At 39.5% G+C, this 18,614-nt stretch overlaps 1 protein-coding gene and 1 pseudogene across 1 annotated transcript in view; both read left to right on the top strand.

Moving 5' to 3' along the window:
- Positions 1-18,614, top strand: part of LOC140504778 (uncharacterized) — a 38,540-nt gene that overhangs the window by 2,017 nt on the left and 17,909 nt on the right. Inside the window, exons 2-4 of the mRNA XM_072610107.1 lie at positions 4,998-5,238; positions 8,425-8,532; positions 18,374-18,500. Of these exons, the coding sequence (XP_072466208.1) occupies positions 8,500-8,532; positions 18,374-18,500 (160 nt within the window). The 5' untranslated portion in view covers positions 4,998-5,238; positions 8,425-8,499. The remainder of the gene's footprint in view (positions 1-4,997; positions 5,239-8,424; positions 8,533-18,373; positions 18,501-18,614) is intronic.
- On the top strand, positions 4,142-4,254 carry LOC140509416 (U6atac minor spliceosomal RNA; annotated as a pseudogene).

Genomic DNA, 18,614 nt, shown 5'->3' with positions numbered 1-18,614 from the left:
AAACCCTCTAATCCCTTACTGTAGAAGCTGCTAGATCTTATGTTATTCTGCTTGTATTTCCACAATACTTGAATTGTTTCTCTCTTGGCTGCTTGCAATATTGTCTCCTTGACCTGGGAACTCTGAAATTTGACTACAGTATTCCTAGGAGTTTTCCTTTTAGGACCTCTTTCCAGAGGTGATTGGTGGATTATTTCAATTTCTGTTTTACCCTCTGGTTCTAGAATATCAGGGTAATTTTCCTTGATAATTTCTTGGAAGATGATGTCTAGGCTCTTGTTTTGATCATGGCTTTCAGGTAGTCCACTAATTTTTAAATGATCTCTCCTGGATCTATTTTCCAGGTCAGTGATTTTTCCCATGAGATATTTTACGTTGTCTTCTATTTTTTCATTCTTTTGGTTCTGTTTTATAATTTCTTGATTTCTCATAAAGTCATTAGTTTCCATTTGCTCCATTCTAATTTTGAGGAAATTATTTTCTTCAGTGTGTTTTTGGACCTCCTTTTCCATTTGGCCAATTCTGCTTTAAGGCATTCTTTTCCTCATTGACTTTTTTGACTTCTTTTGCCATTTGGGTTAGTCTATTTTTTAAGGTCTTATTTTCTTCAATATTTTCTTTTGTGAGGGTCTTCTTTAGCAAGTTATTGACTGGATTTTCATGATTTTCTTGCATCATTCTCATTTCTCTTCCCAATTTTTCCTCTGCTTCTCTTACTTGATTTTCAAAATCCTTTTTGAGCTCTTCCGTTGCCTGAGCCCAATTCATATTCCTCTTTGAGGTTTTTGAGGTAGGAGCTTTGATTCTACTGTCTTCTTCTGGATGTGTGCCCTGATCTTCCTTGTTACCAAACTGAGGTTCTATGGTCTGAGTTATTTTATGATGTTTGCTCATCTTCCCAGCCAAACCCTTGACTTTGTAAGTCTTTGTCAAGGCAGGACTGTGCTTCCAGTGGGTGTATTGTCCCAGGCTTCATGGATTTTGCATCAGCTCTTCTATCCTCCACAGTGGGTAGGCCTAGAGCTCTGACAGCAGCCTCTTTTGTTGCTGCTGTCACCACTGCTGCCACTACCCCCACCACCCTGGGACTGGGGCCAGACCTGGTGGCCAGACCACATAATCCTCCTTCACTCAGGTCCCATAGAGTTTTTCAACTGACCTTTTTGGTGCCTATGGGTTGAGAAGTGTGGAAATTGCCACAGTTACCAATGATTCAGTTCCCTGATGCCTACTCTGGCCTGTCTGTGCTAGTGGGGGCCCACTCCAGACTGCGCTCCACTCCCTGCCTGGTGCGAAAGACCCTTTTTGTCACCTTTCCAGGTTGTCTTGGGATGGGAACTTGTTTCACTCTGTTGTTTTGTGGGTTCTGTAGATCTAGAATTTGTTTAGAATCATTTTTTATAGGTATTTGGAGGGCGTTGGGGAAGAGGTTAGGGCAGTCCCTGCTTTTACTCTGCCATCTTGACTCAGCCCCCTCTTCCCCAATAATATATATGTTTTTAAATTTTAATTAATTTTATTTATTTTCAGTGTTCTACAATCACTACCATATAACTTAGATTATTTTCCTTCCCTCTCCCCTACTTCCTCCCTCCCTCCCCATGATGGCATACAATTTTATATAGGTTCTACACATACATTCCTATTAAATATATTTTCATTATAGCCATGCTGTGTAGAGGAATTAAAATGAATGGGAGAAGTCATATAACAAACTGAAATGTAATACACACACAACAAAATGATCTGCTACATTCTGTGCTTGAATTCTATAGTTCTTTCTCTGGATGTGGAAGGCATTTTGCCTTAAAAGACCTTTGGGAATTTTTTTAAGTCCTTGCATTGCAATGAAGTTCCAAGTCTACCAGAAAAAACTCTCACACACTGTGGTCATTTCTGTGCACAAAGTTCTCCTGGTTCTGCTCCTTTTGCTCAGCATCAGATCATATAAGTCTTTCCAGGACTCTCTGAAGTCTTCCTGTTCATCATTTCTTATAGCACAATAGTATTCCATTACATTCATATACCATAATTTATTCAGCTATTCCCCAATTGATGGGCATCCCCTTGATTTCCAGTTTTTGGCCACCACAAAGAGTGCTGCTGTAAATATTTTTGTACATGTGAGACCCTTTCCCATTTTTACGATCTCTTGAGGATACAGTCCTAGAAGCGATATTGCTGGTCAAAGGGTATGCGTATTTTTGTAGCCCTTTGGGCGTAGTTCCAAATTGCTCTCCAAAATGGTTGGGTCAGCTCACAGCTCCACCAACAATGAATTAGTGTTCCAACTCTCCCACATCCTCTCCAACATTTGTTATCTTCCTGTTTTGTCATGTTAGCCAATCTGATAGGTGTGATGTGGTACCTCAGAGTTGTTTTGATTTGCATCTCTAATCAATAGTGATTTAGAGCATTTTTTCATATAACTATAGATATCTTTAATTTCTTCCTCTGAAAACTGCCTGTTCGTATTCTTTGACCATTTGTCAATTGGGGAATGACTTGTATTTTTGTACATTTGACTCACTTCTCTATATATTCTAGAAATGAGGCCTTTATCACAGACACTAGCTACAAAAATTCTTTCCCAATTTTCTGCCTCCCTATGAGTCTTGGTTGCATTGGGTCCCAATAATATTTTTAAAAGCAAAATAACAGAATTACAAATGAAACCAATTATATTGAAATACTTGTCCAAAAAGATAAACAAAACAAAACAAAAACAAGTGAATGGACTCAACATTAAGACCCCTGATCTAGTCCAAACCCCTCATGTAGAAGTTCAGAAGGTTATTCACCTGTGTAGGGTCCCACAGCTAGGAGGTACATTTGAGCAGTGATTTGGGGAAAGAGAGGAGTGATATGGAAAGCAATGTTTGAAAGAAGTTCAGAGTTGGGGGTGAAGATCAAGAGGCAAAGACATGGATTTCAGGTTTCTATGCCTGAGGTTATTGAGAAGACTGGAGAAATAAATAGGAAAGGATAACTTTGGGGAGGCTGCCACAACATTGAGTTTGCTTTACTTAGCTGTACTTTGCCCCCTGTCCTGTCTTCCCTCTACCCTCCTCCCTCTCAAATCTTGTTTCAGGTTGCCAGTTCAGATATCTGAGGCTCATGATAGTGCTCTTTGAGGTCAGGGACCCTGCTTTGGTCTTTTTTTATCACCAGCACTTAGCATAGTGCCTGGCTTATAGTAAGCACTAATGCTAAAGTTTGTTGACTGTCTTTTACCCTTTGAGATCCACTTTGTTATTATTTAGAACCTCACTCTTTTTCTAGGACATTTCATTCTCTTCCTCCTTCCCTTTATCACTTTACTAATTTACAGTGTTTTTTCCTCTCTTTGCAGCTGGCCTTCTGTTTTTTTCTTTCTTCCTTCAGGTCTGTGCTATGAAGCTCAGCCACTTAATGTTACTAATACAATAAGTTTGTGTGTATACTTCCTTTGATGCTTACAAAGATCTGTGATTTCACTGGCATTGGATAGATACTCTGCTGATTTGGAGCACAATCCCTCTACATTTTAGTAGATATTTCTTCATAATTTTCTTTGGCTAAAGAAATACTATTGTGTTATTGCCAAACTCCAGGGAAGAATCTCTTCAATCTTAGTAGTTAAGCTGTCCTCCAAGTTCACACTTGGTGTTTTTATTTTGGTAGGAGCTATATGTATGTGTGTATACATATATTCACATATAAGCATATATGTGTTTATCTGTAAATATATATTTGCATACATTTTATATTTTTCAATGTAATCCTGCTCAAGTTCTCATTATGCCATGACAGTGGGGCCCGGGGTGGGGGGGTGGTGGTCTAGAGGGGTACACCAGCAGCATGTGACTTGTGCTAGATCCTACCAAACTAGAAAGACTTCTGATATGGGCAGGATAATGGGCTCTGTGTCTTTTGTTAAAGGGACATTGTGCCTTTATTCAGAGGTGCTAGATGACTCTTTTCAGCTATAGCACTTCATGAAGAACTAAAATGTAGAAGGAATGCCATCTCCATTCTTTTAGTGAGTCCTAAACCAGTAGAATCAGAAATCCTTAGAATAGTTAAGCATATTGAGAGGTTATAGGAATTCATTCATTAATATTGGCGAAAGAGCCACAGGTGTTTCAGAAACTACCAGAGAGTTTTGTATGAAAAGAGAGAAGGTCAGCACTCCCCTTGATAAGGATGGAAGAGGTCCTAGTGGCCTTTACAACACATATACGGTTAAGGCATTTATTTATAGCAGCACTCTTTGTAGTTGCCAAAAACTGGAAGTCAAGGGGATGCCCATCAACTGGGGAATGGCTGAATAAATTATGGTATATGAATGTAATGGAGTACTATTGTTCCATAAGAAATGATGAACAAGAAGACTTCAGAGAGGCCTGGAAGGACTTATATGATCTGATGCTGAGTGAAAGGAGCAGAACCACGAGAACTTTGTGCATAGCAACGACCACAGTGTGTGAGAGTTTTTTCTGGTAGACTTGGAATTTCGTAATAATGCAAGAACTTATTACAAAAAAAAAAAAATCCCAATGGTGGTTTTCTAAGGCAAAATGCCTTCCACACTCAGAGAAAGAAATATGGAATTCATTTGCAGAATGTAGCAGATCATGTTTGTGTATGTGTATGTTTTTGTGTATCATGTTTTGATTTGTTATATGATTTCTTCCATTTGCTTTAGTTCGACTACATAGCATGACTATAGTGAAAATGTACTCAATAGGAAAGTATATGTAGAACCTATACAGAATTGTATGCTGTCATGGGGAAGGAGGGGGTAGTGGGGGGTATATGTAGGGGGGATAAAATCTTAATTTTATGGCAGTGATTGTAAAACATTAAAAATTAATAATAATAAAATAAAATTAAAAAAAAAAAAAAGAAACTACTAGAGATTGGTTCCGTTCTTGGAACACAGATTTGAGCTCTAGGGTGAAACTTTGCTCCAGCTAAAATGACCTGATTTTTGATCCCAGGTCACTGATTTGCAGGGACATGATGTTGGTAGAGCACAACTCTGGAGAGCAAGCATCAATCTTAGTAGAAATATGTGGTCTGAGACCTTTCACCAGAGCTTCAGGGCAGAGATTGAGATGAAGGCGCAGATCCTGGACTTCTTGTGATAGAAGAAGTACTGACTCATCCTTCCTGGAGACACAAGATTTTGCTAAAGCCTGAACAGCAAGAAGAAAATAACGCTAGAGGACTTCACTATAGTGCTAGAATTGAAAGGTAAGAATTACAGAAGTGTTTGAAGGGAATAGGGGTGGGAAGGGAAGGGGGAGCATTATCCTTCCACTGTGAGACAAAGACATGTGATGGAGCTTAGTCCTCCTGGGACATCTGTGTTAGCACTAACTCAGTTTTTCATATTCTCTTTCCTTGTCCTTCTACTCCTCCATCCCCTCCCAAGCCAAACACAAATGTTTGTCTTCCCCAAATCTGCTGCTATCTAGGCTCTGGGATGGTCCAGTTTCCTTTCCTTTTTACCACCACACTGATCTCTGTCTATGCTGTCCAAGTTGTAGATGCATTCCTTTTTTTTTTTTTTTTTTATTCTTGTGTAAACCCAGATGAGGTTGTAGTTTTTCCTTTTTTAAGAAGAAACTTTAAGAAGCAAAGAGAAAGTAAAGGCCAAGCAGAAAAAAAAAAAGCCAGATATCCCAAGAGAGAAATGGAGAGCATTAAATACCAAGTGGAGACAGTGAAAAAAAAAACCTTTTGTTCTGCTGTTAAATTTGCCATCTACTGAAATTCCTAAGTCCTTTCTCCATGAAATATGATTTAGCCACAACTTTTCAGAGTAGCTTTGTATATTAAAACATGGTCTGCCTATTGATAAATTCAAGGAGTTGGGGTGGGGAAATTAAAATTCGAGTTAATCTCAGCGTAATCATAGGCAGGAGTGATACTGTAATTGGAATATAGTATATACCACTTGGATAGAAGAAAGGTGGATGAGAAGTTCAGGAAGCAGATTAAACTTAAATCTGATACAGGGACATAATGTAATGATGCTATCATAGTGATTTAGTGAATTTATTGGGACTTGCTCTCTGCCAAATACAGAGCATCTAATTAATTAGTTGTTTTGAAGATCCAGAGCAGATCTGCACAATTGGCAGTAGGTAGGGGCCAAAATTAAAATAGGCTAAATTTCTTTGGGTTGCAGATAGGTTTTTAACTGTTCACTTTCCAAGTAAAGGTAACAAGACATAGGCTGAAGATGGTACTTGCTGCAGGATACATGACAAAGAGGAGAAAGTACGTAGTCACAGCCCACCTGTCAAGTTACACTATGCACACAGCTAGTTTACAAGACAGACACAATAGTGACTACATTTTTTGAGGGTCACCAGAAATCCTTTGCCCATATGTTGCTCAGGCCTGATCTAGAGGAAGTAATGAGGGAAATAGCTGTTCTCATCTTGGTGACATTACTGACACCCTGAGGTTTTTACAAAGTACAAAATACCATTTCACATCTCTGGCAGGAGTAGATGCATTAACTCCTTAGAGAACTATTTGCTTTGAGTTTGTTGGTTAATATCTGACAGAAGGCCTTTGAATATCATTAGAAATGGTTTCGATCATGCCAAACCTCTACTGAGAGGGGTTTGCTGATTTAGAGTGCTGAATCTCTAGAATATAAAACAAATTTCTTCATGATAGATGGCCATGTTATCCTCCAGTCAGATCTCTCCCACCAGCTCACCATGATGAGGTCATGCTAGTTCATACATAGCTGTATCTGCCACATCATGTACAGTGAATACATATCCTGAAACTCCATGAATATATCGAATTATGCTTTCTTGCCCTGTATCATGGGTTTTGGGTTGATAGGAAAGATTCATCTTACTAATTTACCTAACCATAGGGGGAAGACTTGAGCTGGTCTAGATGGCAGTGGATTCCTCAACCCTGTCATTTCCTGCCACAAAGACTTTAAGGCCCAGGGGAACTTCCTGTGGACCATGGACGTGAAGAATACTTGCCCTGCCTTCTGCCTCTAGACCTCGAAGTAGGGTATTTATCCTATTTTAGTGGTGTAGTTGAAGACATGGTAGATGGAGAGGAGACCTTACAGCCAGAAAGACTTGTCTTCTAATCTTGCTATCTAGCACATACTGGCTGTGTAACCTTGGGCAAATCACTTAACCCTTCAGTGCTCTAGGTAAATTCTCTAAGACAATAATTTGCAGAGAAAATGCTGACCTGTACAAAGAGAGGAAGTTCCTCACCTGAGAGATCCCCATACCAATGAAATCACAGGTCTGTGCCCTATCCCTAGGGACATATGAATTGAGGAACAGGAAAGTCTTTCTGGTTTAGGGTTTAGGGAACTCAGGGAGCCAAAATGTTCATCGCCATAGTAGGGGCTGTTTCCAACCCAGTTTTTGGCTTCTCGTTTTTCTGTATGTAAAACCATATGCAGAAACCAGGGTGAGGAAAACACTCATTGGATGTTTGTACCTTGGGAAATAGCAGGGATACTCCTTTGTAAGACCTTCTTCTAAAGGTTTTTATCATTCCCCTTAAGTTTTATTGTCACCTCTCGTGATGCTTTCATGTCTGCTCTCATTTGGTCTTTGGAAAAGCTGATGAAATAAAGCAGGTATCATCTTTCTCTTTTTGCAGATGTGAAAATTGAGGTTCAGGCAGACCAAATGACTTGTTTAGGGTCTCATGGCAAAGCTGTATATTCTTGGTAGCTGTGAAACTCTTAATGCCTCATTCTGTGAAATTTGTACCAACGTGCTTTTACATTGTATTACCACAGTGCAAATTTCCCAACTTCTTACCTCTATTTTATTCCTTTCTCTGACCCAGAACAATTAAACTTTTCCCATGTCCTATTCTTTGGAGACCAGAGCATGCTGGACCAGAATGGCTAAGGCAGGTCTTTTCATACTGTTATTCAGATACACTGGAAGTCCTAGAGTTGTCATTTGATCTCAGTTGTGATATTGTTTGATTCCTTTTTCACACCAACTTGAGCCTTCTTCACCTCCTGTATATCAGTAGACTCAGAAGTGTAAGCATCACATTTGACTGTCCAACAGGCCAACTCTTTCATGATGCTATTTTCTATCATTTACACACTGGATTGAGTTGCAAACTTGATTTCACGGAGCACACAGGACCCATGGTGTGTATTTATCCTGTAAATTCAAATTCACAGATCTGGACTCTGTCACTTGGTGCCAGTTATGAACACTGGGACAGTTTTATCTTCTCAGATACTAATGTTGTGATCTTCTGTCATTGATCATAAGAGAGGGGGGCTTGTAACTGGCTTATATTTGACTACTTGCTCTGTTGAGACCTTGCTAGGATTAGAGAACATCATTCTAGTGAGTTTGGGAGTTAAAAGGCAAGACTGAATTCTTTCATGACGTTTTTGTTCTCTCCTAGCTCAGAACTCAACTGCTGTCTCAGAACTCTACCTTTCCCCAAGATAGTATAGAAGAGGAAAAGAAGGAGCTGGAAATGACTTCTGTTCTACTTTCAGCTAGATCCCAGGTGAGTAGATTTTCCTTCTAAATACTATCTCATTTATCGAAGTATTGATACACTTTTCATTCTTTTTAAAACAATTTTTATATTTTATTTTTCCCCAATTATGTGTAATAACAAATTTTAGCTTTCATTTTCCCTCTACTCCTTCACCCTTCCTTGAGAAGGCAAGCAATTTTGTATAGATTATACATATGCAGTTAGATTGATACATTTTTCATTTGTCCTTGATCTTTTTTATTCATTCAAGTCCTCTCTGGGAATCAGAGCCTCAGTTATTCTCCCATGGAAGACTTCCTATTCTTAAGGATGGAATTCAGAGAGTATTAAGAGTTGGAAAGGAATGTAGGGAGGTTGTAGTCTAATCTCAGTTTAACTCATAAGAAAATTGAGAGATAGAAGTAAAATAGCTTATTTATGTTCACACTTTGAGATTTGGGACTTGAACTTCTGTCTCTTGCTTCCTATTGTAGTGGTTTTTCACAGTACCATAGTATTCCCTCTATGAGGGATTCCTACCACTTAACTACTGGTTTCTCTCATTGTCCTTTCTCCACACATTTAGTCCAATATGGACTTAGTACTGAATTAAATGCTGTGAGTTCAAGTATTAGATCTGATTCCTGTCCTTAAGTAGTCACAGTGGGAGGCAATATATACATAAACGGACACACACAAGGAATACCGTTTCTTGTACTTGAAAAGTTTAGGTAATAATGATATAAGAGGGCATGTCTCTACCATGTCTCCCACTACACCACTGCTGAGACATATGGCACAGATACTAGTTGAGGTTAGAGAAAGGAGGAGGTCCTTGTGGGAGATAGTGATCAGGGAAGGCTTCCCAAAGGTAGTAGTATTTAGATTGACTGGATCGAACATTTCAAACTGAATATCTCAGTGACATCTCAAACATAGCATGTCCAAAATGGAAATTGTTCTCTTTCCCCACAAATATTCTGCTCTTCCAGACTTCTCTGTTTCTGCTCAGGTATCACAATTTTTCTAGTCTTTCAGGTTCATGATTTTGGCATTATCCTCAACTCTACCATTATCCTTACTTTACCTGGTCCTGTGTATCCAGTTCATTCTTAGTTCTTAATGTTCCTATTTCCATATCATTTCTTGATGCTGATCCCTTTTCTCTGCTCATGCAGCCACCATCTTGGTTCAGCTTCTCATTAACTCACCTAGACTATTGCTGTGACCTCCTAACTGACTCTTGCAGATCTTTTCCCATGCCATTCCATCCCCCACACTACTTCCTAAGTCATTTTTCTTAAAACATATATGACCCTATTTCTACTCATTAGATTCCATTGGCCCCCTATTGTCTTTAGGATTAAATATCAACCTCTCTCCTTAGCCTTTAAGGCCCTTCACAGCCTGACTTCAACCTCCTTTTCCAGTCTCATTAGATATTTTTTCCTTTTCCATTCTATGATGCAACCAGACTGACCTTTTCTTGGTTCCTCATATACAACCCTCTATTTCCTATCTTAATTTCTTTGTGCTGGCCATCCCTTGTGCCTGAAACTTGTTTCCCCTTAACTTCAGGCTCATAGAATCCCTCAGTTTTTTCAAGAGTTGGCTCAAATACCACTTTTTACATGAAACCTTTGCTGTTATCTCCTCAACTGCTAGTATCCTTCTTTCCAGACTTCCTTGTATTTAGCTATTTGGTATTCATCCTCTTGATATTCTTCTTCTACATACTTATTTATGTACTTGTCTCCTGCCTTAAAATTTAAGCTCCTTTGGAGTAGAAGTTGTTTGATTCTTTGTATTCCTGGACCCTACCTAGCCCAGTGCTTAACATATGGTTGGGCCTTCCTAGTCCAGTGCTTAAACATATGGTAGGGCCTTCCTAGCTCAGTGCTTACCATATGGTAGGGCCTTCCTAGCCTAGTGCTTAACATGTGGTAGGGTCTTCCTAGCCCAATGCTTAACATATGGTAGGGCCTTAATTCATGTCTGTTCATTGGTTTATCAATGAGTTGAGAGTTATGGTTGGGAAATGTAGGGGATGGCATCTCAGACAGAAACATAAACAAAGACTTGGAAGGAGGAAGGGAAAAGAAGGGAATAAGCACTGATATATCATCTACTGCTTGCCTAGCACTGTACAAAGTACCATACAAATAGTATCTCATTTGATTCTCACAGAAATGCTGTGAGGTAGGTGCTGTTATTATCCCCATTTTACAATTGAGGAAACTGAAGCAGAGGTTAAGTGACTTGTCTAGGGTCTTGAAGCTGTTATGTGCCTAAGGCTGGAATTGAACTGAGGTCTTCCTGACTCCAGGCCCAGTGCTCTAAAAAGGGTGTTACCTAGCTACCTCTAAGTAGAAACTGTGTGTATGGTTTCTAGGAGCCAGTGACGAGTTTGATTTGTCTGGAATGGAGAATTTATATTTAGAATAGTGGAGATAAAATTTTATGTGTAGGTGAGACCATATGACTGAAGGTCTTGAATGATAGACATATTTTATTTTGGAGAGTCCAAAAGACATTGATCATAAGATTATGGGTCTAGAGCTGGAAGGGCCTTGTGAGGTCATCTAGTCCAACCCTCTCATGTTACCGGTGAAGAAAGCAGGGCCCTGATTGGTTTAGATGTCACACAGGAAGTAAGTTTTTGAAGCGGATGTGAACCCAGATTCTCTGTGCTCTTCTCCACTGTACTAGGATGCCTAGGACAACAAGTTTTTACTCTACCGCTTTCTCCTTTGAAAAAGCATTTACAAAGATATCTTACAGTATTCGACAGGTTCTTTGAAGACTCTAGCTCTGGGCCTTGGGTGAAACCAAGGCAGTTTTTCTAGGTCTCTACTTCTTCCACTTGAACCTGGTCCTTAGAATGTCTGCCTTTTGCCTCAGGGCTTTTGCTTTTTATGACCATTTTCTAATCCTTCATTTATCCCTGAATCACAGACTCATGGTCCTATGTCTTCTGACCTCCTTTGGTCTCTGAGTTCAGAGCTTTATTAGCTGTTCCCTATTTAACATTTTTCTTCTGCCTAGCTATAGGCTGAACTCTTAAATTTCCCAAGCTATTTCCTAGCTGCAGCTCCTCATGCCCAGCTCTGGCCATTATAATTCTCTGTAGCTTATTACTTGTGTGATGTAGAGGCAATGTAGTACAGGGTCTAGAGTGCTGAACTTGGAGTCAGGAAGACCTGGGTTTAAACCTTACTTAATGATGCTTACTAGCTGTATGGCCCTGAGCACTCTCTTAACCTCTTCAGCCTTAATTCCTCATCATTAAGACAAAGGGATTAGCTTAAATGGCCCCTAAATATCTTCCAGCTCTGAACTTGTGATCCTGTCTGCGATTCTTGAGTAAGTCATTTAATCACCCAGTGAAGAGACAAAGTAAGATAAGTACAGAGGTTGTGGTTAGAAATTTGTACTACCAAGTATGAGGTCTTGGAAGTGACTCAGTGCCCGGTGGTGATAATGTACATGTATTTGCCGTATTGCTAGAGAGAACTGTGAAAGTAGCAGAAATTAGGGAATTGTAAAGGAAAATGAATCATCAACATGGCTATTGAAACCAATAGGATGATAGGAGGAGTGCAGAACAGAGAAGCCAAATGTGAAATGGGTGCTAGTCAGCTAGCAAGTCAGAAGTGATTCCTGGGTGGTGCTGGGTAATATTGGGATTTGGAAAGGGTATTAATTAGAAAGAAGATGGCACATACTTAGGGGAAAAAACAAAACCAAACTTGTTTTTGGAAAGAATGGAAAGAGGTTAATAGATTAGTGGTTTGAAACTATTACTGAGGAGCAAATAGGAAGATGATCACTCTTATTGTCTGTCTGTTGTACCCAATGAGGACCAATGACATCATGATGTACAGTGTATCAGACTGTATGATCAGTTACCAGGAGCTCAGAAGGTTCTACCACAGAAATAATCTGTTTGAACATTTTGGATGGAGATGTCTCTGGATTTAAGCATCTTGTGTCTCTGTGCTACTGTGATTCTGCTGTGCTTGTAGAGCACATCACTTTCTTTGATGTGGGCATGCCATGCTGGGTTGTCCTGTCCTGAAGCTCTGTCTCACAATCCATACTCCAGTTCTTCAGAGAGACCTTGAGAGTGTCATATTGCTTGTGAGCTCTTGCCTTGTGCAAGTTTACTTGGACTCTTCTTGTACTATTATTGTATTAGAGGAGTGAGAAGAATGAGACATTGGTATCAGAAGTCTGTAGGTGACAGGGGCAGGGTGTGATTAGAGAGGGCTAGGTTTCTATTAAGGTGTAGTGATAGATGGGAACAGATAAGAGAAAATTTCACTGTAAATAGAGGTTTTCCTTCTTAGAACAAAAAGTGACTGTAGGGAAATGATACCTAAGATAAGTAAGGCAAAATCCCTGAAAGAGATAGTAGAAGAGAATCTGTTTTACCCTTGCTAAATTTATGTCACCAGGCTCAAATGAACTGTGATACTGAAAGAAATGGCAGAGAAGCCACTATCAATTATCTTTGAAAGATTGTCAAGAAAGTATTCCTCATCTTTGAAGAATGGCAGCCCCCTCCTGCGCCTCCTAAACCCCATCAATTTTCATTAAAAAAGGAGAATTGTAGATAGTGAGCTTGACTTCTGTCTTGGCAAAAGTTTCCAATATTGTGTTAGAAAGATGATTTGTAAAAAGGAAATGATGATCATAAGTAGCCAGTGTAATTTCACGAAGAGCAAATCATACAGATTATTTGATCTTTGACAGTTTCTAGACTGGTCAATTAGGGGAATACTATATGTAGTTTACCTCTGTGAGCAGAGCAAGAGCACTGGACTGAGTCCCTCCTGTTGTTCTTGGGAAAAAGGTGGAGAAATTTGCTTTAGACAGTGGCTCAGCTAGGGAGACTAGAAAGAAATTGAAGAGACTGAAACCCTTTGCTGAGATCTATGTTGGCCTCCTGCTGTTTGAGTCTGGACAGGTCGCTTGACCTTGTTTGACTCACTTTCCTCATCTGTAAAATGAGCTGGAAAAGGAAATGGCAAACCATTCTAGTATCTCTGCCAAGGAAACCCTAACTAGGGTCACAAAAGAGTAGGACACAACTGAAATAGCTAGCAACAAGATAATGTCTTCCTAGCCATAAGGTGAGATATACATTTCAAGTTTCTAAAAACCAGCTTCAGAAATACAAGATGGGGGAGGCGTAGTTGAACAACAGTTTGAAAAGGTCCTGGGGTTTGCTAGAGGATTGAAAGCTCCATGTAAAGCAGCAGTATTATGTTACAACCAAGAAAGCTTGTGTAACATTAGACTGCCTGAAGACAGGCCTGGTCCCTTTGTGTAGTGACAAGGGTGGACTAATGGATTTCTAAGTTCTTTCCAAACTTTTACATTTTTTTAGGTTTAAGTGTCTTTGACAATTTCTTGTGTCAGTGCTGGTGATTCTCCTGCCCTGAGGATGAGACAACCTCAGGCTGTTATTCGTTTTTTTCTTTACATTTTTCTTCCTTAACATCTCAGATGAAGGTAAAGATTGAGCCACTAACCTTTGCTATTATGTCAAAGGAATGGAGGTTGTGCTGTTACTACATGGCCCTGGCCTGTGCTTTAGACACATGTGTGTATCATGAAGCTGTCGGCTTCAAAAACTTGTACATTGGTGAGTATTTCTTCATTTGAAGCATTGATTCTTTTTCATCCTGACCCACAAGTACCTATTGTCAGCTGGGCAAACCCACAAGGATTGTGTCTTTTTCAAGGCCTAGTTCAAATGCTACTGCTTCCCTCTAGAAAGGCTCAGACTGTGGAAGAGGGAGAGCTAAAATGGTTACTGGGGAATTGAAATCATCTTGATGCACATGGTTCTTCGATCAGGTTATTTAAGCCTAATGTCTCTCCTGAAGTACTATGTTGCCTTCAAATTACCTTGTGGACATCTTGAATTGGATGGCCCACAGAAGTCCAAAGCTCAACAAACTGAACTTCTTGTCTTTCCCCCTCAAACCCACCTTTCTTCCTAACTTACATGATAATAATAATAATAGTGAATATCTATATAGTGCTTACTGTGTGCCAAGCACTGTGGCTAATGCTTTACAATAATCTCATTTGATCTTCACTAAAACTCTCGGAGGTAGGTGCTTTTATTACCTCTATTTTACAGATAAGGAAACTGAAGCAGGCTCACACTGCTAGTAAGTGTCTGAGGACAGATTTGAATTCAGGTCTGTTACTGTTGAGGCCATCCAGGTTTGCAGTCTAGTTATCTTTACAACCTAGATGGCACCCTAGAATCCTCACTCTTTCACAGCACCATAGTCCAACCTGTTACTCTATGTCCTGTCAGTGCTGTCTTTGTAACTTCTGTCATATGCCCCCTCCTCTATGCCAGCACCATCCTGGTACAGGCTTTCATCACCTCATACCTGGACTATTGTGAGAGCTTGTGGATTGGTTTCTTTGTCTAAAGTCTCCTTTCATTCCAGTCGTCCTCCAGTCAGATGTCAGAGTGATCTTTCTAAAGCAAAAAGCTGACCATATCACTCCCCTGTTGTGTAAACTCCATTGGTGCTACCAGGATCAAATATAAAAACCTTTATTAAAACTCTCTTAGCCTATATATAGTCCTTCTTACCTTTCCAATCTTTTTATACTTTACCTCTACATACTGTAATGCAATGACACTAGCCACCTTGTTGTTCCTTACACAAGACACTCCAACTTTTGACCATGTGTTTTCACTGACTTTCCCGTACTGTCCCTCTTCACCCTGCCTTCGAACTTCCTTGACTTCTTTGTATCCCAGCTAAAATCCCATCTTCTGCAAGAAGCCTTTCCCCCTTACTGCTACTATCTTCCCTTTGAGATTACCACTAAGTTATTCGTTAATATATTTTAATCAACCGTACTTTGTATATTTCTGACCCCTCCCTCCCCTTAGATTTTGAGCTACTGTAGAGTAGGAATTTGGCAGCTAGGTGGCATAGTGGATAGAGCACTGGGCTTGGAATCAGGAATTTCAAATAGTTAGTTCAAATGTGTGACCTCAAAAACTTACTTACTGTGTGAGCCTGGGCAAGTCACATAGCCCTGTTTGCCTCAGTTCTTCAGATGCAAGAAGAGCTGGAGAAGGGCATGGTAAACCACTCCAGTATCTTTATTAAGAAAACCCCAAAATGAGATCATAAAGAGTCAGACACAGCTGAACAACAACAACAACCATGGCAGAGTAGGGGTTGCCTTTTTTTGTATCCCCAGTGCTTAATACAGTACCTGGCATATTGTAAGTGCTTAATACATGCTTGTGGATGACTTGCTGACTTGAAACACTAGATAAGTGAGAAGCTAGTAAGAGAGCACCCAGCTTTTCAGTGAGTTCTTCTCATATGAACCATCTAAACTGCTTTTCGTTGTACTGATTGCATTAGCAAATATGATTTCTGAGCCATTATCAAGATCTTTAAAAAGTTAGGGAAAGCAAGAAAGATACTGTATGGCTAGAGGATGTTTTATCTCAGTTTTCCAAAAAAGGAAGAGAGTAGAGTCTCCAAATTATAGGCAGATATCTTTACCTTGACCCTTTGGAAAATGATAGATTGAATTATTAAGGAAATGATTATTTAGAAAGAGAAGCAGTGTTCACCAAGAATAAGCATGACTTCATGAACAATATGTAATCCAAAACAGGCCTCATTTTCTTCCTTGTACTTCTGAAGATGATGATCAAGAGAGTGCTGTGGATAGAGTTTACGTAGGTTTTAGCCAAGCAGTTGAGAGAGTCTCTCGGTCTAGCCTCATAAATAAGGAGGTTATAGTAGATTATAAGCTTATTATGAATCAGAAGTGTGATTAACTAGACTAGCAGCAGTTAGAATAGTTACGGAGAGCTTGAACTGCATTAAGGAGCTTCTAGGAATAAGGAGGTGGTAGTCCCACTGGAGTCTTATCAGACCTTATCTGGAATGTTGTGTTCACTTCTAGAAACCATGGGGAGATATTGAGGTCACATAGTAAGAGAATATAGATAAAGAAGAGGAGGGTCCAAGACAGCCTTGATTTATATCCACAGTTGGGGGCATGATTTGCATTATGAACCAGGGAAGCACACAACCTTCTGTCTTTAGCCACTGAGGCTTTGTACAAACCGTGTCTCATGTGGGAATGCTCACTCCTCACTTCTACTTCTTGATGTGCTCACCTCCTTTTAAGGTGAAGGTCAGTAGTTATCTCCTTTGAGAGCTTTTTCCCAATTTCCCCATTTGTTCTCCTTCACCCCCCTCCCCCACATCCCCCACTGTGCTGACACACCCAACCTCCTAGTTCACATGTATTTGTTTAATATGTACCTTGGATGTAGTTATCTGCGAACATACTGCGTTTCAGTAATGGAAGGTAAACTTTCTTTTTGTGTACAGGAACTCTTTAACTTTTGTATCTGTATTCCTGGCACTTAGCACAATGCCTAGAACAGAGAAGGGTCTTAATAAATGTTTATTGGTTGATTGGAAGTGTTGATTTCTGCCACTATTATTATATTTTGTCTATTCTTGTATCATTATTGTTAACTTTTCTTTTGTGAACTTTAACAAACTTAATAATTAATATACTTTCCTTTCTATAGTACATATTTCACATCATTGCCAAAATAGTTTTAAGGATCACTTTTGCCTCATGATATAATAAAAGTTCTTGGCTAGTATTTGAGGCCAGCAACAATCTGCCTCCACTAGAGCTGTAACCAGGAATCTTTGCATCCAAGGCAAGCTATACAAAGCATGCCCTTAGGTGTGGGTGAGAAGGATAGATGGGAAACATGGCAAAGATTCTGAAACATTGATTTTAGGTTGATGCTGGAGCTCAAGGAACTTTCCCTGGCCTGTCAGATTATAACTTTCCATTGTAATTTATCATCCTTACCCACTAGATGCCAAAGTTTGTTGTTTCTCTTTTGATAAATGGTTGCAGGTGTTGCTGGTGTCCTTTAAATTTGACATCCTTGTACAAAACTCTGGTCATTCTGACCTAGTGATAGCTCTCCACTCTAGTATAATGTTTCCAGCCTAGTTTTGTAGTATTCCCCTTTTCTCACTCCACATTCCAATAAGATTGGACTTCTCACTCTTCCTTGAATTCTCATACTCAATTGTTGCTTTCACTTTAGCTCTTCCATATTTCTGGTATGCATTCCTTATCATTTCAGCATTTTAGGGCTCATTTTAGATTCTGTCTCCTTTGCCTAACCTTGCTTGTTTCTTCTCAGTGTTGACATCCTTTTCCTACTCAAATATTCTTTGTACATTTCTTTTATCTGCCTCTTGTGCATGCTGTTTTGCTTCTAGTAGAATTGAACTTACAAGAATTCATGACTGTTTCTTTGTACATAGTAAATTAGATAATAAATCTTCATTGAATATGAATCAAATCTGATTCTGGAAGTTTCAGATTAAAGTATATGATTCACTTGAGCCTCATTTTGAGAGTTGATTTGTCAGGAAATACTTTAGTGATTAAAAATAAAACTACTTCCTTGCTGTAGTGTCTGATACAAAGTGCTGTATATACAATAGTGTTTTCTCTAATAAATACTTGATATGGTGATGACTCAGGAGGAGAAAATAAGGCTGGTGACCTTGCACAGCCTTCCCTCACTCCAAACAAAGTCAAGTGCAGGTCATGTCATCATTTCTCTGATATCCTGGTCCTCTTTGAAAACAAAGGACAGACACAACAACAACGCAACAAATTGATATGCGATATTCACAACCTTCAGAGCTGTCAGAACCACTCCATAGACATCCTTTTAATTCTGTGTTTCATGATGGGCCTGTGTGAGATAGTGATAGTTGTTGACTGAGTTAGAGTGTATTTGTTGTTTCAGGAATCAGTGACATTCAAGGATGTAGCTGTGAACTTCACTCGGGAAGAATGGGGGCAACTAGATCCTTCTCAGAGGGACTTGTACAGGGATGTGATGTTGGAGAACTATGGGAACCTTGTGTCCATTGGTAAGGATAGCTTTCTTCTGACTGAGAACCTATCCATTGGTTCACATTTTTTTCCCTAAAAGTCTTTTGGGTGTCTAAAGTGTTTACCCAAGTTAAAATATTTGGTAATATTCA

This window comes from Notamacropus eugenii, chromosome 5 (genome assembly GCF_028372415.1).
Source record: "Notamacropus eugenii isolate mMacEug1 chromosome 5, mMacEug1.pri_v2, whole genome shotgun sequence".
NCBI lineage: Eukaryota > Metazoa > Chordata > Mammalia > Diprotodontia > Macropodidae > Notamacropus > Notamacropus eugenii.
Note: the sequence above shows the minus strand (reverse complement) of the source record. Positions and strands in the feature narration are given on the sequence as shown.